Here is a 24,014-nt window from a genome sequence, read left to right on the forward strand (position 1 = left end):
CTGCACGTGAAAATAGTTGGCTTAATTTTATATCTTCATAGACACATTTGAAATGACCTGGCAGCATGCAACATACTTGATATGATCAAGTGCAATTCAATTTCCTTTAGGAAAATGACATAGAAATGATCATACAACGTATCTGATTCTATATTGAAACAGCTACTCTCTAAGAATGACATAAAATGCTGTTTTTTTTCTTGCTTATGGCTGGTGCTTGACTCACTCCCTGAAAAGCACCTTTTTACCCTCTACCCTCAGGGGTACATGCCATCCAGAGCTGCGTTTTGTGGCACTGAGACTCATGCAAGGTTTGATTGTTTACACCATGATCATGATCAGTAGCAAAGTACACACCAAACTATGGGCAACATGCATCCTCTGCCTTGTTAACCTCAAACAAACAATGGGGGTGGACACTCACCTTGGGTTTGGCTCTTGGTTTCAGCTGCTCTAACTTCTTTGCTGCAGCCTCAATTGATGCTGCAGCCCCTAAGAGCTCTGTCTCTGCAATAACTGTTGGGTCTTCTGGATCCACCCACTCTGTCCCTGAAATTAATGGAGACGGACACAGTAACTTCAGTGTCACTGTGAGCTGCCACTCAAACAGGGGGAACTGCAGTCACGCCTCAAGTGTCCAATACAGAATGTACATCGCAGAAAGCTGATTTTAGTGCCATAATGGCACGAAACCAGTGGTTTATATCACAGAAAAAACTGTAAAGCAGAGGGGAAGGAAGTATTTAGCAGGATTCTTCTCTCATGAAAGTAACTTATTAAATAATTATGTAAGCAAATAAGCTTCAAAAAGGGATACTGTCCATACTGGGAACAAAACCAGCTGTCACTCAACTTGTGTTTATCAGAGGTCTTACTCAGATGGTTCCTAACTTGACCAAGCCATAGGGTACATTGAGAAGTCATACATAATGGTAGAGAAATCAGGCTACAGCAAACACAGTCACCCCCAGCACAGACCTGGCAGTCTGTTTGCTGGCAGTGGTTGGGGATGAAGTTAGCACTGACTGAAGGAAGCACACTTTGGGCAGTGTGCGTCTAGCAGTGATGTAGAAAAGGCCAAAGCAGTTTCTGTGTCTGAAGGGCATCTGCGGGACAGCTTCTTTTTTGCTGTTGATTTTTTGGCATTTCTCTTTTCTCAAAGAATTTTGTAGATCCACAAAATGAATACTTGGCTGGAAGTGGTTTCAGATTTTTGGAAGATGTCAGTGCATTGTTATTTTTGATTTCCTAACACCATTCTCTGAATTACAAGATTCAGAAAGCATCTATTTTCTGAATTGAGGGAAACAATGAAACAGCCAGAAGAAGTTCATAACCTCTAAGGGCATAGTCTCAAAACCATTCCTCAGCTCAAATGCTGTACAGGATGAAGACATTCTACACTAAACCCTAATACTGGCAGATAAACGGGGGGGGGGGGGAAGAAGGCAGCAAGTATAAATATAGTCAACCCTAAATTTGTAAAATGTAGCAGTTCCTCTTCAAAAAAAGGCATTTCCTAAAGGTTAAAATATTTACATGTTAAATTTGTTACGAGACAATTTTATTGTGTACCTATAAATGAAAATGAGGAAAGAAATTTGTGAATGGTTAAAAAACATTTTACTTCCCACAAAAAAAGCTTCTGAAGTGGATGAAGACATCCTCTACAGGCAGCAAGTGAAAAAAGAAACAAAAGTGGTTTTTAATGAATATTTTATTCTAATGAATAAAATGCAAAAATTGCCAGAAATTAATAAATGTGTCCAAAGCAGAATAATATGAAGATTTTTCAAAAGCATTTAGGGAATAGAAGAAGTCTGATACTGGCTTGCCTTTTTAGCAAACAGAAACCAAAATTTTGAAATATAAAAGAGAAGGCAGAAAAAGCTGAAGAATTCAATGAAACTACTTGAACAGGGAAATATCATAATGTAGATCACTGTTCTATGAAAAAGAGTAACTATATTAAAATGAGGAAAGGAAAAATGGATTCCCATATATGAAAACTGCTTATAGCTCAGCTTAATTTCCAAGGATCATGTACTGGTAACAGCAGGAAATAACTGAGAAGAGCCAGCAGTGAATATTAGAGAGAATATCAGATTATCCTCTCGGGAGTAATGAGCACACCACACTGGTAGTCTGGCTTCCCAACTCACCCTTCATTGCTTCTGCTGATTGGATGAGCTCTGTGACAGCACCTGCAACCCGCTTGGAGAAAGAGGCCAGCTGATGCTTTAGCTCTGGAGTTGCTTTTTGAAGAATCTAGAGAAAGAGAATGCACGTTAGGTAAGGATTCCAGAATGCTGGAAGATTCCTGAGGCACTCTAGTGAAAGATTTATTTTGTATAGCAATTGAGAGCCCAGTGAGAGAGCTGTAACTGTCAGTGAAGCATGAGGAGCAGAGGCTGACACTACAATGTTGGATGCACACCAGGAAAGTGGTATTGCCTTGCACAGCTACAGGAACTGACAATGTTGTTGAAATATGGCTGTTGAATACCCCTTGGCACCCCTGTAAGCATCCCAAGCCTGAACACTGAAGGTATAACTGAACTTAGTAACAACTGTATCACAGGGTGCCAGACGGACCAATTAGAGATTCCTAATCCCACATGATCTAGCATTTCTGTAGGTTATAAATTAAATGAGATTGCAGACCTAGGGGGTCTAAACCACTAAAGTTTGCTAAGGCAGCCAGCACTGGGGAAGGGGCAGGGGGTGGTACAAGGGGGCAGAACTTGCTCATAGCTTTAGGGCACTGACCGTAAAGAGGCTTAAGGTAAGATAGGCCTGTTACTTCAGCAAAATGGAACATGCCTTTCTTACCTTAAGCCTCTTGACTTATGCAGAGAGAGAGAAATAAAATGAGCAAAAATTGATTCAAGTCTTTGGTCTGTTCAGGCTCTTAGTTTGAAACATACTTCCAGTGTTCTAGGGGTCAAAACTGAAAAATTCCCCACAGTCCTGTAAATTAAAAATGGATCAGACATCTAATGCTAAATCATTTACTGCAGTACAGCTCTAAGAATTCCATTAGTAAGTTCCAACTTTCTTAAACTATTTTACCTGCTAGTGGCAAGCACAACTGTGACTGTACTTTTATTTTATATATATATTTCAGTGAGTTGATGCAAATAATTACATATGATCTGTTCTCAGCAGAAAAACTGATTTGGGTTTGCTAATCGGCAGTTAGTGGCTGCAAATTTCAGTTTCAGAGACTTTAATGTCAGGTGAGAGCCACCTAAAAGAAACCACTGCTCATCCATGAAGCTGATTGCTGATTTAAGTCTTCTCCAGTATCTCATAAATGTTAGTTCAAACACATTTTATTGCTTCCTACAGAAGAACAAATATTATGGGATAACTGATATATTATGTGATAATTATGTATGGTCAAGCAGAGCCCACTGACAGCAGGATTCATGAGTTTGGATTTGAGCGCAGGAGTTTTATGCAGAGCTTTGGGGATGCCATGTCTGATGCATTGGAGAGTTCTTTGTGAGGCACTGCTGGCTGGGGATTCTGGGATGGCTTGGAATAGGTGTGGCTGTGAGAGGCATGTAACAGTGCCTTCATAAAGATTATGTAACCTCTTCAACCTGAGGGACAGGCTCATGCCTAGTATGTCTGCTATTTACTCTGGGCTTAAAAGAATATGGAAATGTCTTATTTTAATTTCTTTGTCAAGGATGTTTTTTAGGTTCAGATCTGTATTGCCTCCAGATCTGACCCAGAATGCAGCTCCATTTAAGTACTCCAATATTCCTTCTGTCTCCCAGTTTGAGCTCAAATATTGAGGTTCCTTTAACTTGCTCTAACAACAAAACTTTATAATCTTGTGACAAGCTGATAAAAATGTGTCATTAGCAGTCACTATAGAAAGAGGGCAGGGAGATTACTCTCCTTGGAAGCAACCCAGTACATGCATGCAGATGACTCCTTACCAGGAGAACGTGCTCCAAGAGTTCCAGGTATCCCAGGGTACATTCAGTTCCAAAGCGCAGGGCTCTCTCCCGAACTTCTTCACTCACATCTGGGTGATATGATGCTTGCTGAGGAGGCAAAACAACATTAGTATCCAAAACAGCTCCCACAAGAGAAGATCAACACAGAGAAATGGGGGAAAGAAAAGGGAAGAGATTTTTTTATAGTGTGCAAATGACATTTGAGCTTAAGGGCCAGCCATTTCTGTTGTAAGCAAATGGTGCTGGAAGAGCAGCAGAGCTCCAGTTCTGTAAAGGCTCATTAATGGTGTTAGCTTGACAGAGAGATTTAACACAGCAGTAGCAGTGCTGGAACCTTCTGTTTAAACACAGAGAAGTTGCAGCAGAGTCAGGCCTTTGTAAGGATTTCCACTAAGTGTAATGTCTGGCATCTGACATACGCCCACTAATTCAACCATTTTATTTTTAATAAAAAGTGAAACCTGCAGCCTCTTCAAAGCCTTGTACATTCTACAGTAAACTTCTAGGGAACTTTTTTATTGAGCAGAAGCACCACTTGTTGCCAAGTGAAAGCTCCCAAAATGCATCGCATTTCCTCTCCCAGAACAGCTCCTTCCACTCCTGCAGCCTCTCCTCTCCCGTTGGGATGGGGGATTAGCTCACGGCTCGTTTATTTTCGGCCCTTCCTGCAACCCGCAACATCCCGAGCCAGGGCCGGCGCTGGTCTCTGGGCTCCCTCTGCAGGGAAGCTCGGGATGAGCAGAGCACGGAAACGGCCCCTTCTCGTCCCACCAACACCCTGCATGAGGGGAAGGGAGATGGGAGGAACAGGACTGATTTCTGATTTTCCTCATCTTCAGCATATTTCAAATGAGCTGCCAAAGCCCAAAAAGTTCAGAACAGTTGTGGGGTTTTTCTTTTTTTTAATTTTCAAATAGGGCAAAGGGCCCCCAAATGTTTCTTTTGCATAGATTGTAAAGCACCCTAAAATGTCTCTTCTGCACTTAAACATTACTGTAACACAGGGAATTAGAGCAAGCATCTATAGGAGCGAAATATAAAGTTCCTTCTACGTTTCACATACATAGCCAAGACCGGTCAAGAGTATTTTGAGAGCATTTTTAAGGTTCAGTATAAATTCCATATACTTCACAGCAGCCAGGAGTTCTTTTAGGAAATCATTTTCATAACCCAGAAACATCCAAACACACATCTCACTACACCATTGGGGACGTGCAACAGAAATGTCTTCTCTTCCAGCCTTGGGCAGAAGGTCTGCCCAAACATCTCAAACTGAAATGTATCTGAAGAACCAGAATACACATTTGTTTCCTCATGCTGAGGCTTCCTTCACTATCAGCCCTCATTTTCTCTCCACATGCTTTCCCAGCAGTAAGGCAGCCAGCACTACCTGCCTCTGGTCCAACTCCTACCCTGTCAGCACAGCTGGAGGTGTGGAGGTGTGTGGAGGAAGGTGAGTTTGAGGAGCTGCTGTGAGCTTTCCCCAGAGGTGTCAGTTCCCTGGCTGAACCACAGCTTGGCTGTCTCTCCTGTGCTCCAGCCCAGGCTCTGCTTAGCTGCCTCCAGTGCCACCAGCAGCAGCACAACCAGTGCTGAGAAAAGGTGAGAAGTTGTTTCCCTCAATCTACTGCCTATGGAATGATCTAAGTGATTGCTTGCTTCCATTGCTTCCTAAAGGTTTGATAGGCTTTCATATCTGTTTCCTTTCCAACAGCAATCACTACAAAGAGTGATACTATGCACAGGTTAATTACTGCATTATTTTATATAAATACATCATAAAAAGAAATTGTTATCTTAGGGCCTGCTCTAACATTCAATAAATGTAATTACAGCATTTCCACTGACTTTAATGAGAATTGTCTCAGTACATCCCACAATAAGCATCCTTATTGTCTTTTGAAATAGCATCTGCTTGTAAGAACTGAATTAGTAATGAGCACTGTAAATTCATCTACAGCAGACCAAGCACAGGCATCTATATAACTGTTAATTCTAACTCTAACTACTTGCCTTAGGCAACAGGCAATTAAATAGAACTTCCATTCAAATTCCTGACACTGGGGAAGTCAGAGCTGTTCTGTACACTTCTGCCACAGATCATACACATGCACTTGTGTCTTGGCCCAAAGAACATAAAAATCTGATAATTTATCAGTGCTAATTCTACAGAGTAGCTTAATATCACTATAAAATCCCTCCCGTGTTTGTCAAAGAGCACAAAACCCAAGTCAGATTGCATCACACAGCTTTTACAGGATAGTAGGGCTAACACTGCTGGTTCCTATCCCTAAAATTCAAGGAATGTGGTTTATCATGGAAATGCCATGTCCAGCAATCGATTTGTAGGATTAACGGCATAAGATTTCTAAGACTCTGAGCAAAATTTGTAGAAACAAGATTTTCTTAATCAAGTCTGGTTGAAACTGTGTATTTAAAATCTTTGTTAAATGATACAGCTATTTTCTCATACATTTTAGATAATGCATAAAATTGGTTCTCTTTGAGACTTTTATTCCTGTTTATCCAATAAACACTCTTGGTCTTAAGAAAGTAGACTAGATCTTAGGCCTTGGCACTGTATCATTACAAGTAAAATGATTTCCAGCCCCTTTTCCTTTTGAAGGCTCCTTTCTTTGTGAAAGCAATTCCCTGGGAGATCACAAAGGCTTTTCCAGCATCCCAGACCTTCACTGTTCCACTTGCAGGAAGTTTCATCCTGTCAGCCACTTACAATGCACAAACCACTCGAAATCATTAAATTAACTGGGAACAAATGTAAACATAAAAAAAGGAAAGTTCATAAATAGATGTTCAATAGTATGTACTGGGCTGTGCATGCATGAAAGTGTTTTATGATGTTACTAAAACCAGAGGATTCTGTTCCTGAGAATCTGCTGCCTGTTTGGAAAGGCAAATCAAAATCTGAAGCATGCAAAGTGGTCAAGAATTGTTAGACACTAAAAAACCTGCTACAAAACTAAGTCAATATAAAAAGTTTCATTCAATGATTTTGTATAAATACAGTTCTAAATTAGAACTTGCACTTTTGAAAGAGGATCATATTAAAAAGAAACATAACCCTTGTGTTTGGGCAGTATTAGGCTAAAAATCAAAGTGGGACTGATGTAGGCAGTTAGGATTTGACCAAATACTGAAAATCAGACACCACACAGAGAGCACCATTATTCCACTGTCACCTTCCATACATGGAAAGACAAAAATAAATAACTATGATTTACAGGCAAAGGCAGTTTACTACTACAGTCACTACTGAAAATCAAAAGGAATGAGATCCTCATAATCCCATTTTTTAATCATTTATGCCTAGATTTTTTTTATCATCAGAACAAAGCCAAATGGTTTAACAGTCATTTATGGAGCATACAGTGTAGAAAATAGAGCTACACGATTTTTATAGGGCTACAGTTATTTTAATAAAAATTTTGCAATAAAAATTGCATACATTTTTGAGAAGCACAAAAGAAATTGAGCAAACCAACAGATGTAGCCAGGGGGAAAAAAACAACTAAGGATAGATCAGAGTGATTTCTTTCACTGTTCTAGGAACACTGAAATTATATTTGTGACCACAGGAATATTTGAATATTCTACAACTCGCACAGATTGTTTGTCTTCTGACTGGAAACCAGGAAATTTCAGCTCAAATAGAAATCCTCATTTTTACAAAAAGAAAACAGTAAAAATTAGTGCTGAGGCTTTTTTTGTGTCCATGGCACAAAAAAAAAAATCTTTCTGAGAGAGGTTCCCTTAAAATTACCTCATCCATTAACTTTCTCATATGAAAAGCAGAAAACTGAACAAAATACATGATGTTCTATGGATTTAGAGGCACACAAACACCAAAAGATCAATCTTAGGCAAGGAAGGAAATCTTTACCTTACAAGCTGTTAGCATGTCAGCTACTGCTTTGCGGCTCAGATTTGCTGTGGCAATCACATCCTCCTGCCTGCACGAGTTCCCAGCTGCAACAGCTTTGGCAGTTGCCATGGTGATTCCTTTTGTCATCCGGATAGATTCTTCAGGTGATGATGTCTTTTCTGGAACCTCGCTCGACTGAAACACCTAAAAGTGAAAGCAGAAGGAAAGTCTGGTACCAGTCCAGTCAAAACAGAAGAGAAAGAGACAGCAAACGGAAGCAGCCTTCCAACAGCAGGAAATTAGAAACATATCTGGAGTACTTGGGTATCATTCCTGCTTGTCATGGACCTGGATCTGATAAGCCTGCTCACCTACAGACACCAGAGAGAAACAATAAGCTGAGGGAAGGTGACAATAAAAAGGGTTAACCCATCCATCTCATCTGCATTTAACTCCCCACATGACAGTTACAGGCAGCTGTTCAGAGCCTTACCAGATGAAAAGAATTACTGTTCCTTTCATTGCATTCTTTTCTCATCCTGACTGCTGTTTAGGCTGGTCTGCTGACATGAGGAGATCCTTCCCTTGCAAAGGCTGGACCCTACCAACCCTTCCTTGTTGATAGCACAGAGCAGGAGAGACTGAGAACATCACTACTAAAATATTCAAATAGGTCTTAAAAAAGCAGAAATGGAGCGTTGTCTCTTAGGCTATATTTAGTCTCCCTTAGAAACCTAAAGATAATTTTGCAGGGTGAATCATGTGAAAATAGTTCAAATTACCTGACAGTACATGAATTCTGGAATACAGGAACTGTGGGAAGATGTAGGTAACAAGAACTGCGCAACCTTACTTTGATCACATATTTTCTTTTCCTGAGCTTTTGTCTGTATTTGCTTGCCATTCTTTTACTGTGCAGGGGCAATTTGGAGTGCACAGTTAATCAGGAGGTTTCTTGACCACACACAGTGCAACCTAAGCAGGCCAGTGGTTTCAGAATGCAAATGTCTGGACAAAAATCCCGTGCTCCTAGTTAATCAGTTTTTCACTTCCTGTCTCCAGAAACAGGAGTGATGTTAAAAAATGAATTCTAGTTATACGTGTGAAGACGTATAACTAGACATATAAAAGACATCCCTCAATGTTGCTTAGAGTCAGCCCCTGGAATTCCAGATCAAGCCTGACACGTTTTCTTGAGTACCTGTGTGCCAAGCTCTGAGATGACACCACCACAACCACAGGTTCATACCTTAGCAATGCTGACAAAAGCAAGAGGAACATTTCAGACAGATACCAAACTGAGAATGTGCTAATGCATAATCCTCCAGCGACAGATCTGAACAGGTTTTAGCTCAGAATTTCAGGATGTGATGTAACAGCCAGGCCTTCATGAGGATACATGGCAGTAACTTGTGAGATATTGTACAGAACGTGCCCGATCAGGTACCAGATCAGAAGGTTTTATGATTGCCACATGTATTCCCAATGACTATAAACAGATATTTTAAAAGAAAATAATTTTAAATAAACTTCCTCACTACAACAGCTTTGCTCACACAGTGAAAACTGAATGTTTGCTGGAGAGCATTTCACAAGACAAAATGGTGCCACAGTGCAGTTATGGTGTAAGAATTGCTAATCCACAGCCTATATAACAAAGCATTTCCTGGTGAAGACTGTGTCTACACGGTTCTTTTTACAAAAATGGACTGAAAATAAAGGAAGGAAAAATTTAACTTCTTCACAAACATGGTATTAATTTATGTCACTTACTTCTATGCTAGTAAAAAAAAAAACACCCTAACTATACTTTTTATGTCTTAAAGAGGAAGGAAAACAACTATCATGGTGTAACACCTAATCTGGGAGAGAATTCCACACTATCATTAATTCCTGCTTACACAGAATATCCAGTAGTAGGCCATGTATCACAGGCAGAATCATTTCATTATAAGGGAAAAAATAGAAATAAGTTTAAACTGCAGACACAGTATGAGAGTGATGCTGAGGAGACACTACCAAAGCCAGGATCAAAAAAAAGTGAACAGCATCAGATCAGAAAATAATATCTGTACTGAAAGCTTAAGGTCTAAAGGAAAAGGAAGCAGTTGCTGCCAACTTTGTGTAAGGACATACTTGCAAAAGCCACTACAACTGTTTAGTTCTGTACCGTGAGCTCCTGTTTGATGTACTCAATTGTAGCCTCGAGGGCTCTTGTCCCTCGAGTAGCTTCATCTTCTACTGCTTTAACAGTCTTCAAGAGAGATGTGACATTTGTTACCATCACCTAAAGAAGAGAGAAGTGAAGACGATAACATGTGAATCCTTCCTCCTGTTTTCAGAGGTGGCAGGGTATGAAGCAAGGCAAATTAGGGTGGGAAGCATTGTTATTTCTAATAGGACCTAAGAGACTCCATGAATTTTACTTGTTACAGGACTAAATACCAACTCTTGTGTTGGCCATGATACCATGATAATTAAACAAATAAAGAAATGAGGCAATCAGAAATTGCTGAAGTCAAAGTTCCACATGTTTATCAAATGTGACTGCACAAACACTTTGAAATAAAATTTAAGAATAAGGTTTTACCTTGGCAGCACCTTTCAGCTGGTACATGGATGGATCATCTGCTGGTTTGCTGGCAGCTCCTTTGGTAGCACCAATGAGATCAGAAAGGGCCTTTGCAACATCCTTGATAGCATTGATCAGAACAACCTATGAAACAAAAAATATCTATAAAGCTCAGGCAATAAAGGGGATCGCGTGAGGGTGTGATTTTTAAAACACAGCTAAAAAAAAAAAAACTCTGTGTTTTTTCAAACATCTGCAATATGCCTGCCTGCCTCCATTTCACTGAGAACCAAACAAACAACTGAAGAAATATAAGGAATAATCCTCACAGAAAAGTTGTAGAGTTGATTGAAAAACAAGACAGATATAGCTGGAGAATGGCAAGAGTTTGTCAGTCTACACAAATAATAGAGTACAGACCAGACATAAGCTGGATAAGCAGCTTTAACAAGCTGCAAGCTCTTCAGAACAAAAATGGAATGAGCCAGAGTTCAAATCAAAAATTAGTAAAAATGAGCCAAATACTCTGCCAGAAGCATCCCAGCTGGAACACAGCAGTGAAATAAAAGCAGAAGGGTTACACAAAGGCCTGACAAGTTCCATTCAGTGCTTGAGCCTCTTGACTGTATTCTAAACAAGTGATATCTGAGTAAACCCAGAAAACTCCCAGAGGAGATGAACCATATTGTGTTGCTTAAAAACATAAGTCACACAAAGTTCTACCAAATGAAAACTGTTTTCTGTAGGAGTATCAGAAAATTTTAAGACATCTCACCTGTGTTTCAGGATCATCAGATCCCAAGCTAGCTGCTCCCAATTTTACTACCTCAGCAAGTTGGGTGATGGTGTTAGCTGATGACTGAGCTGCTTGGGCCAGTTTGTCCTGACTTGAGGCAGCGCCAGAAACCAACAATTTTGTGTCTTCAACTAAAGCTTTTGCTGTCTTCAGGATATTTTCCCTGTAGCAAAAGAAGAGGAAGCAGGGAAGGAGTGGAAAAGGAGAAGGGAAAAATGTGTTTTCCAGTGTTATGGTGACTTACAGCTACACAAAAGAGCTGATCTAAATCATCATATCAGTGTCCATTCATAACATAACACAACACAGGTCAAGGGTTTAACTTTAAAAAAATGCAAACCAACTATTAAAACAGCAGCAGAGCATCTGAGGCAAATGCAGGGCAGTGTAATAAAATGAGGCCAGCTTGAAAAGAAATAGATTGCGCAGTAGCATCAGAGAGCATTGTATTAGAATACTAAAAGAAAATCTGGCCATGCTGTGAGAAAAGTACCAGGTGTTGAACATCCATATTAAATCAGCACATTGTAAGAAAAACTAAAGTAATCATGAATGAGGAAGTTAGAAGGAAGAATGGCAACAGAAACAGAGAGTGTGTTGTGGTCAGGGGTCCCCACCCCATCCCACCCGTATCTGTGTTTTGACATGTCAGGACAACAAATCCAAAGTAACATCTGAGTAAAAGAAGAAATCATTTTGAGTATGCAGTTCACAAACAAGTCAAGTCCCAGGTTTCCTATTTCTCTTCTCACTCCCCTGCCTCATTCAATTTCATCCACAGGAATCCAAAAAGGTAAAAATTTATCTCTACATCCCAGTCTCTTCTGCCAGTTCCACTGCTCCCCTGGGCATTCACTCTTCCATCCTTTTCGGTAACACTGACCTGTGATCTGCAAATGATTCATTGTTCTCAGCATTAAGGGTTCCAGCAGTAGCAAACATGATAGTGGTGTCCAGATCTGCAATTATCCCAGACACAGCACTGGCTGCAGTAATACAGGCTTGTGTGCCTTTGTTCCCTGCCTGGAGGGCAGATAAAACCAAGGAGACCTAGAAACAACACAAAGCAACGAGGTGGTCATCGAAAGAAACTTGGTCCTGTGAATCATTACTACTCTATCAGCTTTAACTTTACTTACAAGGTACTGTCTACCCCTGCCTAAACTTGGAATTGTCCCTGCTTCTAGGATACGTCATGAAACTGGTACAGCTGAGGGCACATTAACACAGGCTGAAACAACGGTGTTTGGTGAAATCTGAAAACCGCTGGCACCAACTCTCAATGTTCATGTCCAACAAAAGGAGAGAGATGCCATCAAAAAGGTTCAACAAAACTAGCCAGGCCATTTATTTGAAGGAGATGTTTCCAAAGAACAAGAAGCCTCACAGAGGTTGAAGATGCAGTTCTAGGCAGTTGCTTTGGCCCTGTCCGAAAAGGAGGATGTTGCTACACGAAACCATGTCACTGACCAACCTCACAGTAACTGTGGCCAGGGAGCACCTCCTAAGGCACAAGAGCCATCTCACATCTTAGGATATTGTTTTGGACCAATCTCCCTCTGACAGGAGGTTGAAGTTTTATTGCAAGGCCTGAGGAAGGACTAATCATGGGCTAATCCAGCACATGAACACCGAACGCTTAAAGGAAAAGGAAGAACTTTGGGAAATTCAGGCTGTACTCTACTACTAAGCAAAGTTGAAAGAAACAGTTTCCTGAATCCGGTTTGACTGGTTTACTCTCAGTGGAAGCTTGGTAGACAAACACCATGGGGTAACAAGGAAAGCTGTCTTACCTTTTCTGTGACAGCACGAGCACATTCTATCAACTCCCTTTTGGTGTAGCTGTCTGTAGGGCAAATCTGGAGAGCTCCAGCTTTTTGCACAAGAAAGATACACCCATGGCCAAGTTCCTGCACCCGAGTCCTGATCTGGAACCCGATCTACATGGTAAAGAAGGCACAGGGAGAAAGGAGGAAAGAATAAAGCAAATAAATAGTCATGCTAATACACTGTGTCAACAGACATGGAAACACGGTCTCTGGTGAATACCAATATTCTGCCCACCACTATATCCTCTGGAAAGATCAGAAAAAAAGCACAGCTGTAATTCCATCTACACATGAAGCACAACCCTCTAAAAGGCTCCCTGATCAAACAGGGCAGGAATGACCCAGAGCCCGGGAAAGAGAAGGGGTAAGACAGGCACCTGAGTCAAACGGACATAACAATTTCACATTTAAACAATGCTACTTCATCATCCACAACCGCCCTGTCAGCATGAGCTGTACTCAAGGTACATGCAACAGGTAAAAAGCACACAGTCCTGCACATTGCTGAAACCAGGTCAAAAAGTATGTCAGTATGCAATTCTCTTTGCTTGGTTTTGAACCCCGCACAGTCTTCACTCTCCAGAATCAACCACGTCCATGTGGAGCACTGAAATGGGGAAAATCCTGCTATTACCACTTCCAATTTATTAATAATCCTACATCCTAAAATGTGTGAACCCTGTTTTGAAACGTGATAGTTGTAGTCCCTGCATGTATGCCGTCATTCTGGTGTGATTTGAGATTAATCCATGAGCAGGAATCACAGCCATTAGTATCACAAATGGAATTATTTTAACCTCAGGCAGAAAGTAACATGCAGAAATGGTAATTCAACTTAACAATATCGAGCCAAATGCAATACATTGCTCCAGTAGCCACTGAGCACAAAACATTTCAATGTATCAGCAGGATGTGTAAAGCACAAAGTTAAAAACTCTTATGTAGATAATCCGATACATCTGGAGAAGGTGCGACACCCTCTTACCCCATCTTGACAAAGTTTGTCTATGCTCCAGTAGGAAGAGAGGGATTAAAGGGCTGTACAGTTGTGCTCAGAGAAGATGCAGAAACTCCTGCAACAGGTTAATGCAACTGAGGTGAACAGCCTGTCCTCCTCACTTAGCACGAGATAAGTAAGATGCTTCTCCCACATCACCTTCCACCTCTGAGCTATGAAGGATGTCCTTCAGCAAAAGATACTCGTGCTCCAACTGCTTGCATGAATCCCACTTTCAAGATAGGAAGTTATACTTAAAATCACTTACAGGCAAGATAAAAAAAGCATATACATATTTGTAACTTGTCAAAACATGCAAGATTGAAGGAAAGCCACATAGTAACAAGTTAAGTTTTAAGTTTTCTTTGTATTTGCAAGTTGCCTGTAAGTGAAAGCCCCAAGTAATTTAGGAGGTTTTGTTGTGGTCTATGGAATTATCCACTTTTGTGCCGAGCTGTTTCTTTCTAAAGTCAGACAGAGGTTTTGACAAAGGGTTTCTGTTCTTTGATTGGGCAATTCTTATAACAAGGCTTGTCATCTTTACTGTGTTCTTCACAGTAAAAGAACACCCTTGTTAACACCACCGTGTACAGAGAGTAAAGAGGTCTATAAGCTGCAGACCTCCTCTGGTTCTGCCGTAGCTGCAGCCATTCGGCCCTGGAGAGCCAAATGCCCATAGTCATTGGTCATTTGCGACGCAAGTCCTCCCAGCTCCTCCGGGTTAGTAACCGACTTAGTCATCTGAAAAAAGAACACAGGCAAGAGAAAAAGACAATTGACAGGCATGAGAATAACTTGTTAATACACCCCAGATTAGAAGCACACTCATCTGTTTGGCCACACTGATAAAATGGGGTAATCCACTTGCCATGGAATGGACATGTCCTCCAGCAAGAATTCCAGAGGAAACTCAAGCAAACATGCTTTATTAGAGTCATGGCAACTGGGCAGTTGCTGCACATATAGAGGAATCAAAGAGCAGCAGTTAGAGCCAATAGTTCACTCTTTGACACACAGGGGCCCTTAGCCAGGGACAGTTATTCACACTGGGAAGGAAAGTGGGGTTTGTATGTCACAGCCACCTTATTTTGTCAACAGTAAGCTAATCCCCATCTGTCTCAGTTGAGATGTGGAAGCATGGAAATGGAAAAAATCTGAGGACCAATGCAAAACACATCTCAGATGAGGGTACAGGATGGAGAAGAAATAGGCAGGATGGCACAGAATGTCTCAGTAGAATGTCAGTATAAAAAACTGAATCTCTCTTTAGAAAATTCCTACCTTTTAACAGAGATAGATAGTTCTTCTGTCTAAAATTAATGTAAGTAAAAACAACGGAGGTCCATCCCTGGGACAAAACTAGTTTTAGACAAATTTCTACTGTCATGGATAGCAGAATCATGGACCTGTCTTGACTGCAAGAGCAATTTGTGAAAAATCCTGTCTGTAGCACTCATGAACAGCCACCTCAAATCTCTCAACAACAAATTAGCAACCACAGTACTGTTCCAAGGAAAACACATTATGCATTACTGTGAAACACAAGTCAAGAAAAATCTCAATTCAACAGGTGTCACTTTTTTCTTTTTTTGAACCCAGGTGAGTCATAGAAATGAAAGAAAAGGACAGTGTGGGATGTTGATCTGTATTCATTTATTAAGCATTATAGGCCTCTTAAAACACTGATGTTATTTCACTGGCTACATTAAACTATTTTTGTGAAAGAATATCCTGAAGTCACTGAAACAAAAGGTGGCATTTCAGTCCAGTTAAATGGGCTGATGAAAAGGCATGTGGTTTTCCTTTTATTTCTCCTCAAAAATGAGCCAAACAAGGAGCTTTTGTGCAGAAGAGCCACAATACAATTCAGTGCTCCTCCTGTAGAGGACCTCTCTATGATCACACTACTAAGATGCAAGAGTTAAATTGACAAAATCATCGCTCCTTTTGCTCCATTGCCCCAAAAGAGATAAGGTGATTGAAAATTTGATGATCAAGAGTCTCTCAACACTGCGTAAATACTTCCACGTTCCTTATGTACGCGGAGTTTGGACCCTGTAAAGGCAATTTCTTACCATTTCCTGTGCAGTAACAGCAATGGCTTTGGAATATTTCACCACAGTGGTCTGATAATCAACAAAAGTTCCTTTTGGATCTGGAGGTGTACCTTCATCCAGCTGCAAGACATAGGGAAAAACACAGCATTAAAAAGTCACAATAAACAGCATACTTTACAGGCAATAGGAAAATTGTATTATATATTCAATTCTATGATCTCCTCTCTCCTCTCTCTCAAGATTTGCAAGTGAAAATAGTGCACCATGATGTTCAAAAAAGCTCAGCAAATACTTGAGCCCAGGTTATGAGCATGGAAGATGCAGAGAATGTAAAGTGCAAAGTTTTTGAGCATGAGGTTTGCTGCTCATGCAAGCTCAAACAATCTGCTCTTCTCAGCTAATAGAAAAAGGAAGGTGCAACAGCTACAAACCAAAATGTTCATGCCAGAAGATAAGATTTCTTTATGTGCAAAAGTCTTCAATCTTTTAAGTCAGGATAGGAAGAGCCAAATATTTGGACTGAACTCATGTACACTTTGCAACTATACATCTTCAGTAGAATGCATTACGAAGCACAGCAGAGCATTTCAGGCTTGGACATCATCTTCTCTGAAAGTAACTTGCTTCAAGGCTGGCCTGCTGTTCATTTAAGAGACTAACATGAACCATAAGGGGAAAAAAGGAAGCAAAAATAAGAGGTCACTTGACCTAAGATGATAGTTAAATGCCAGAATATTACTGAACAAACTATTTTGTAGGAATTCCACCGACAGGTACCACGTAGATTGTAAACATGAGCACCATGGCTCACATCAGTTTTATTTTACAATATGCAAAATCAAATAATCTTCAGGTTCCCTGTGATATTTCATGACTGACCACTGAATCAGCACCAGTTTGTGCAAAGCCTTGCAATATGGATCAGCTTTCAAACACAAAGTGAGAAAGGGGTCAATTTTTATGCTCACCTTGGTCATTGCCTCTGCAATCGAGTCTACCATACCTCCAACCATGCCAACTTCACTTGCAGCTTCATTTAAAGTGACCATGATGTCATCCACAGCCTCCTTCATCAGCTGGGCAGCCTCAGTGATGGCATCGTGAGTATGAGATGCCTGGTGGACACAGAATGAGAAAACCGAGATAGTCAGAGGATGTTCTCTCTGCAAAACAATGTGTAAATCAGAAGTGTAAGAAATTAAAACAGTAAAGGCACTGAAAAGAACACTTCTGCGTAAAGATGACAAGTAAAACACTGCAGCAATGTGGACAGAACAGAACTTGTTAACTCCTCCAAAGGGCCATGGCACACAACACTTTCAGCCTCAGGTGCCCCAGTCTTTTTAAATGTCCTCTAAAGATGACAGCTCTCTGTAAGGTGCAATCACACCTGAGTTATGAACGGTTGTGTGCTGCTGCTCTTTCCTGACAAACGTCCCCATCCCATTAGGCCATGCACCAGACAAGCCCTGGATTTTAACCATTTGCTTGCTCTATGAGAGCCTAGATAGCTGCTGTCATGCCCTGACTCTGTGTCCCCAGAGAGGATGCTGTGAGAAGACTGGGATCCTGTCTTGGAGAAATGTTTCCCCTCTCAGGAGACATCAGGAGAGCTGTCACTGGCACTTTGACTGCAAACATATCCCTTGACTGTACAGGAGATAACTGTTGGGTTTTCTGCCATACTTGCCTTCCTCTCACCCTTAATGCCACACAACCACCTTACCTTGGGGTTTCCTCCCCCTTCTTTGGCAGCATACAGCATCTGTAAGGCAGATTCTGCTAGAGTCTTGCTCTGGTCTAACACAGTCATCTGTTGCTGATGATTCAGTGTCTTGGATGCCACACCAACTGCAGCTAAAACAAGGGGTTCGAAGTAACTTGCCAGCTGTGTTACCTAGGAAAGCCAGAACAACCCCAGGGAGCCATTAACCACACTTCTCAGGTGAAACTGAGAAAACACATTCCCTGTTTACCACTGGGATGTGGGTCAGCTCAAGGAGCACTGTGCTTCTGCACTGCACAGCGTTGGGTTTGGATTTCCCATGTCCCCAGGGATTGTGTCTCTCCTCACTGTCCAACTCCTTTGCAAAGCCAGATCTCCTCCTCCAGAAGCACATGGTCACTTGAGGTTATATGTAACTGTTCAAGACTGTCACAGGAGTCACGTGCCATCCAAGAGCATCCCTGAAAAGCATCTCCTCTGGGCGAGGGAGGAACCTCTCAATCTTTGTTGCCTCTACAATTTTCACTCTCAAGAATATATCACAGGATGGGAACTTGCTATGTGAGAAACTTCTGAATCTTGCAATAACCTTGCTGAATATGCTTTTGGTATGTGCATTCCAACATTTGTTTTTTTGGACAGACATCTGATGAGTTTGACTCTGCTTACACTCCATATAACAGGAAGAAATTTACACAAAGCCCCTAGCAAAATCGTCCGTAAGAGTATCTTTTCTCTGGCCCAAAATATAAAAAGGTTTATTTGGTCTTGGCTCCAAGTATTTGAAAATTCCATATATTTTCTCCTTACAAATGTGTTCTTCTGCTCTCCCACAGGAAGAGAAACTGCTATGAAATTGGGGTCTTCCCTAACATTCAGCTGTCCAGGATTTCAAATGCCTTTGTCATGGCAGGACAGTACCTTGTGCCCCAGCTGAGCTGCCTCTCCCCGAGCTGCAGTGGCTATGGGATCGATGAGGTGGCCAATTTCCTGTACAACTGATGTCAGCTGCTCCTGTAGAGCCTAAAGGAAAGAAATTGTCAGTTGCTATCACAGCTGTTCTCTTATCCAGTTGTGCCACACTTGACAATCGCCCTCAGACCAGCCAACATCCTCAAAGCTGTTCAAGTGACCTGCTATGGCAGAATGCAGAAAGCCACACTGCTGGTTTTCCTTACATACTGGCTCATTGCTTTTTCCTTACCCTCTTTCAACAACAGCAACCCTGAGATGGGACCGCTCCTCTTGGGTTCATATCTGGGGAGGGAGTGCTGACAGTAGCAAACTCAGCCAAGGTGTCCTTTCTCACTGCAATGTGATCAAGGCCCTCCTGACATCTCCCAAGCTATTTTTTGCCCTGACAAAGATTTAGTATCACTGCACCAATCAGAAAACTGTCAGGAGCACTGATTTAAGTGTGAAGAAACATTTTTCAAAGCAGAAAATACAGTGCAAGGACAAAAAACTCTGCCACACATTTTGAAGCGAGCAGGGGAAATCCACTGGCAAAGGAAAAATGTCACATCTCTGAAGGACAGATATGAGGAGTGACTTCCTGAATATAGGAAGTCTGCAGAATAGGAGTAAATCTATTAAAAGCATATTAATGGCCTGGTCAAAACATAAATACTGGCTTTTAATTCAGAGGCACTTGATATCTTGGTAGCCATCAGGATTAAGGTCACTCTCATGATAGGCAAGGGAAAAAAATACTATTATTCCCTTTGTTACATTCCTTTACTGCTTTATAAATAACTGCCATTTTTGGTAACATTTACTTCAGTTCAACATGGTGAACACAATAGCTTCATCATTTCAATAAAAATGAATTATGACATATTTCCTGCAATGACTCCTTTTGCACAGCTTCATTTAGTCTGACATGTTTCTAGTATGCAGAGATACAGCCCGAAGAAACCATTCCAATAAACACGTAATTTCAAGATGCAACGGTATGAGAAGACATAACAGAATCTCAGTGTGATTTGGGACAAGGAAGAGGGCAGATAAGGAAGCTTTCTTAAAGTGAACGTATCAACATCAACTTCAAATTTCACTTATTAAAGGACAAACTAGGCATTAAGAAAAAAGAACATTGACATTTATGTCGTTGGACTTCTAGTAATAGACTAGCTGCAGAGACAAGTACATTATGAATATTCAGAAACTAATCCTGGCTTCCACACGGTAAGGCACCACAAAAACTCTATCAGTCTGTCACATCAGCATAGGAAGTCAGAGTAATATGTGGGTGGCAGTAAAAAATAACTACTTTCATCCCTACTATTCCCCTGGTGATTCTGGGATTTTTGGAGAAGCGATACACTTTGGTCTGTGTATGACTTTGCCTGAAAAGACCCTAGTAAGGACACTTCTCCTCTCAGTGGCAGTGGATTGTGCTGTGATTGAGCAGCAGGGTGTCCACACTGCTCTGTGCTTGTGCTCTGTACCTCACCTCCACAGAGATGTCATCCCTGGTGGCCAGGCTCTGGCTGACAGCAGCGAGTGAAGCCTGCTCAATGTCCCTTATGCATCTGTTGATCCCATCAATGGAGAAGTCACATTCTCGCTGCCCGGGGGCCTTGTCTCTGCAGGACAGACACACTAAACTGAGCATGGTGGCAAGGAACAGGGTCTTTCCTGAATACATACAGGCTCACTCTAAAAAAATAAAAATAATAAATAAAGCTGTTTCCCACGTATGGCATGTTAGTTAGCACACGATCTACATGGAGGTAACATTAGCTAGCGTTCATTTTCTACAGCATTCTTTATTACATTTACCTTGGAGTGAATTGAGGGTGGAACCAGAACACAAACAGAACAGCCCTGTGCTGCAGGGTGCTCCAGTCATCAACTGTGATTAAACACCCAGTGTAACTGGGGAGATATTGTGCATCACAGAGTAACTTCCATCAATGAAAAACAACAGTGCTAATGGCCATATGGCATTTTTCTTTACGAACAGTTGTTCAATTACTACAAAAGACATACCTGATAGAGGTAATAAGACTCTTGATAGAATCTGAGACTGTATGGGAATGCCCTGCTAGTACAGACCATGTAGGAGGGTCTTTGGGATTAATAGCCAGAGAACGGGCAGTTTTGATCAATAAAGATGAGCTCTCCAGCATGGTCTTAGCTGAAACCAGAATTGGCTCCTGTGCTCGTGATCCCTGTGGTTAGGAAGGCACAAGAACAGAAAGAACATTTAAATTATTATTCGAGTTCATCCATGCTTTCCGCTCCCAAAAATCTATTTAATTAACAGCATTAAAATGGAATTATAATTTCCTCCATTATTCTATTGTATTCACAGATAGTCAACACAGAAACAGAACAAAAATAATCAGTCCAACAGCTTTCTCTGAAACATACCTAAGAAACATGTCTCAAGTTAAGAAATGTTAAAAAATCCTCTTTTCCAGCTGAGAAAAGCAGTATCCTGCCTTACCTCAGTGCTGATCTGTGCTGGGATGCTGACAAATTCTGGGTTTGAAGCAAACGCTGTCAAATTTTCCACAGCCTCTATTAAAGGTGCAGTGGCAATTCTGCACTTGTTGCGGTTCTCCTCAGAGAAATCTCCATCCAGTGCCTGGAAATGAAATCAGGATTGAGCTGTGTCTGAATGGCTTTCTTTAGCAAAACTCAAGTAAGATGGTTTGAGTCTTCCTAGTTTTAAACCCCTGCGTGTTTATGATATTTGAAAGCTCCTCCACAAACAAGGCTGACACAAAGAAATGCCATCTTTTAGGTGTGTGTTTCTTTCCTCAGCTGGTTACTGACCCTAAACTTTAAACTGCTGCAGGTTTTCTGTCACTGCACTCCAATGAGTCTCTCAAGTCTCTCTCTAATGAGAGTCAAGTCTCTCAAGTGTCCCAGCACCTGACACTCCAAAGGGTGGAAGGGGGTAACTCCCACATCTTTGTGGTTTGTGAAGGTGGTTGTTTCCTACAGACTGATTTTGATTTTTTTTTGTTATTTCTGTTTTAAGCAAACCAGTAATGTATTGCTCTCATTTTCACCCAAGTCAACCAATCTCTCTCACTACCTCAGAATAAACATTTCAGGTAAATCAGATTAGATCAGTTAATGGCTTCCAGAAGGGTTCAGAATTGTGAATTCTCCATGGCTTCACAATTATTACTTCTGCTTGCATGAAAAAATCTACTCCCTACCAAACTGCTGGCAGGAATCTGGAAAATAAAAGGTTACTATTAACAGGAGACTATCAGCAACACAAATGGCTTCTATTTGGTTCCCACTATTATTTATTTCCTTTTTTTTTTTCTCCTATAGATAAAGATGACAGAAATAGCTCCAAAAATCTCCATATACTGGGGAAGTTAACACCATTAAGAACCTTCACATTCAGTTGCTTGCAGATTATTTTTATGCTGCAAGCTCATTAAATACATCAATCTTGAAGGATCTCATATTGGATGGGTCTCATATCAGCTGCCTCTTCTGATATTAAAACTGCCCAATTTTTTAATCTTGAACTCAGCAGTTACACCACTGAACATGTTTTCCAATTCAGCTCTTCAAAAATTTGATTAGTGATTTTTTAAACCATGCATATCCAAGAAGGTTAAAAAATATTGCTAACTGTTCTGATTCTGTCTCAACAAGGGGAAAAAAACCAAACAAGAAAACACCTTAAAATCCCAAAGGAAAAAGAAAGCACAATTAAGCAGCATTTGTACCTTGATAGTTTTAACCAGGTTTGCAGTGCTGTTTGCAACTTCCTTGGCAGACTGCACAAAGTGTCTCTTGGCAACAGGATTTGCTGTTTTTGACGAAGCGATGCGACAGGCGTTGCACAGAGCGGATGTGTGTTTAGCCACGATGGTGGCAGCTGATAAGACCTGGAAAAACCAGCACAGGACAGGCACAATGTCAGAGGGGTGGGACAGTGACCACACTGCAGCTCTGCAATGTCAGCCTCTGACTGGACACAAACAAAGCAAAGCCTCATGTGCTGACAGGGATGGGGTCCCTGCAATCCTCTGCAATCACCTGCGAGGGGCTGCTGGCTGGATCCACCAGGTTCTGACAAGCCATCTGGATCGCTTGGTTGGCACGGGCAAATTGGATTGGGTCAACCAGGCCCTGCTGACCAGCCTGGCTGTTGGGGTCTGAGATACCGACCAGGTAAGCAGCCTAGAAATGGGAAAAAGAAGAAAACAATCCTAACAAATCATGCGAAATCTGTCTAGGATCTCTGGTAAACTTGCCATATGTCATAGCACATGGTGGTCAGAGCTTATTCAGAAATCGTACTGTGAAATAGAATTACCATTTATTTTGAGCAATACATCTCCAGAATCCACTAAAACCAAGAAAACATACCCTCACACTTGAGAAATTTAATTAGTTGAAACAAAACTAATAGCCCACTGCTTAGACAGCTGCCATCCCTGAAAACATTACTTGTCACTTGCACAGCCAGTAGAGAGAGCTTTAATGGTTAGAGGTACTGGTAAGTTATTTACTGTATATTTACTGTAAGTTATTTACTGTAAATTACTGGAGTTATTTAGTGTAGCCACAGCTGGAGGCGGGGGGGGGTTTTGTCAAGAATACAAAAGCAATCCAGCATAGGCACTTCTGCTGAGTGCAGGTCCCATCGGGCCTACAGCTGCTGCCCTAACTGCAGCTCAAGGTGTCTGATGGCCAACCTTACCCCCCCCCTCAGTTATAAGTTTCATGTCTCTCAACAACCACAATTTACCGGAACTGTCACAATCATACATGAAGATTCCTCATATCTATTACAGATACCATTATCTGTCACCTTAATATGACAGTAAGGCAACTCAGAGTTAGATGTGGAGGAGATTTAGTCCATACCAAGGCATTACAAATTCGGGGAAATCAAGAAGAGGTTTTCAGATGCAGAGCACAATCCCCCACAGCCAAATCCTTCACCAAGATGACTCTATCAGCTCTTTATTAGTTCACTCAGTTATCGAATCAGTGAAACCACAGAGATGAGACCCTAATTTGTTGTAGCAGCTTAAGAATTTTGGTTATTTGGAAAGTATCTGAACAACTGAATCACGTTTCTTCTTAGTTCCAATGTCAGAAATTTGTAGTGCTCCCAATGAACTTTTACAAACTAGAACCTGATGGATTACTTGTAACTGTGGCTTTCTCTATGATACAATAGTTTTGAGC

At 41.1% G+C, this 24,014-nt stretch overlaps 1 protein-coding gene across 5 annotated transcripts in view; it reads right to left on the reverse strand.

The window, feature by feature from the left end:
• Nucleotides 1-24,014, reverse strand: part of TLN2 (talin 2) — a 138,925-nt gene that overhangs the window by 15,284 nt on the left and 99,627 nt on the right. For all 5 annotated transcript variants that reach the window (XM_066196713.1, XM_066196708.1, XM_066196710.1 and 2 more), the window contains 19 exons: nt 22,854-22,997; nt 22,541-22,702; nt 21,289-21,429; nt 20,829-21,010; nt 20,290-20,422; nt 18,756-18,857; nt 17,835-18,005; nt 17,077-17,223; nt 16,127-16,228; nt 14,673-14,792; nt 13,019-13,165; nt 12,109-12,275; nt 11,205-11,388; nt 10,448-10,573; nt 10,028-10,144; nt 7,876-8,061; nt 3,954-4,061; nt 2,163-2,268; nt 425-549 (listed from right to left, as the gene is read on the reverse strand). In XM_066196713.1, coding sequence (XP_066052810.1) covers nt 425-549; nt 2,163-2,268; nt 3,954-4,061; nt 7,876-8,061; nt 10,028-10,144; nt 10,448-10,573; nt 11,205-11,388; nt 12,109-12,275; nt 13,019-13,165; nt 14,673-14,792; nt 16,127-16,228; nt 17,077-17,223; nt 17,835-18,005; nt 18,756-18,857; nt 20,290-20,422; nt 20,829-21,010; nt 21,289-21,429; nt 22,541-22,702; nt 22,854-22,997 — 2,670 coding nt within the window. The remainder of the gene's footprint in view (nt 1-424; nt 550-2,162; nt 2,269-3,953; nt 4,062-7,875; nt 8,062-10,027; nt 10,145-10,447; nt 10,574-11,204; nt 11,389-12,108; nt 12,276-13,018; nt 13,166-14,672; nt 14,793-16,126; nt 16,229-17,076; nt 17,224-17,834; nt 18,006-18,755; nt 18,858-20,289; nt 20,423-20,828; nt 21,011-21,288; nt 21,430-22,540; nt 22,703-22,853; nt 22,998-24,014) is intronic.

The sequence above is a fragment of the Chamaea fasciata genome, unplaced genomic scaffold (assembly GCF_029207755.1).
Source record: "Chamaea fasciata isolate MVZ Bird 193981 ecotype frontalis unplaced genomic scaffold, bChaFas1.0.hap1 SCAF_14, whole genome shotgun sequence".
Classification (NCBI taxonomy): Eukaryota; Metazoa; Chordata; class Aves; order Passeriformes; family Sylviidae; genus Chamaea; species Chamaea fasciata.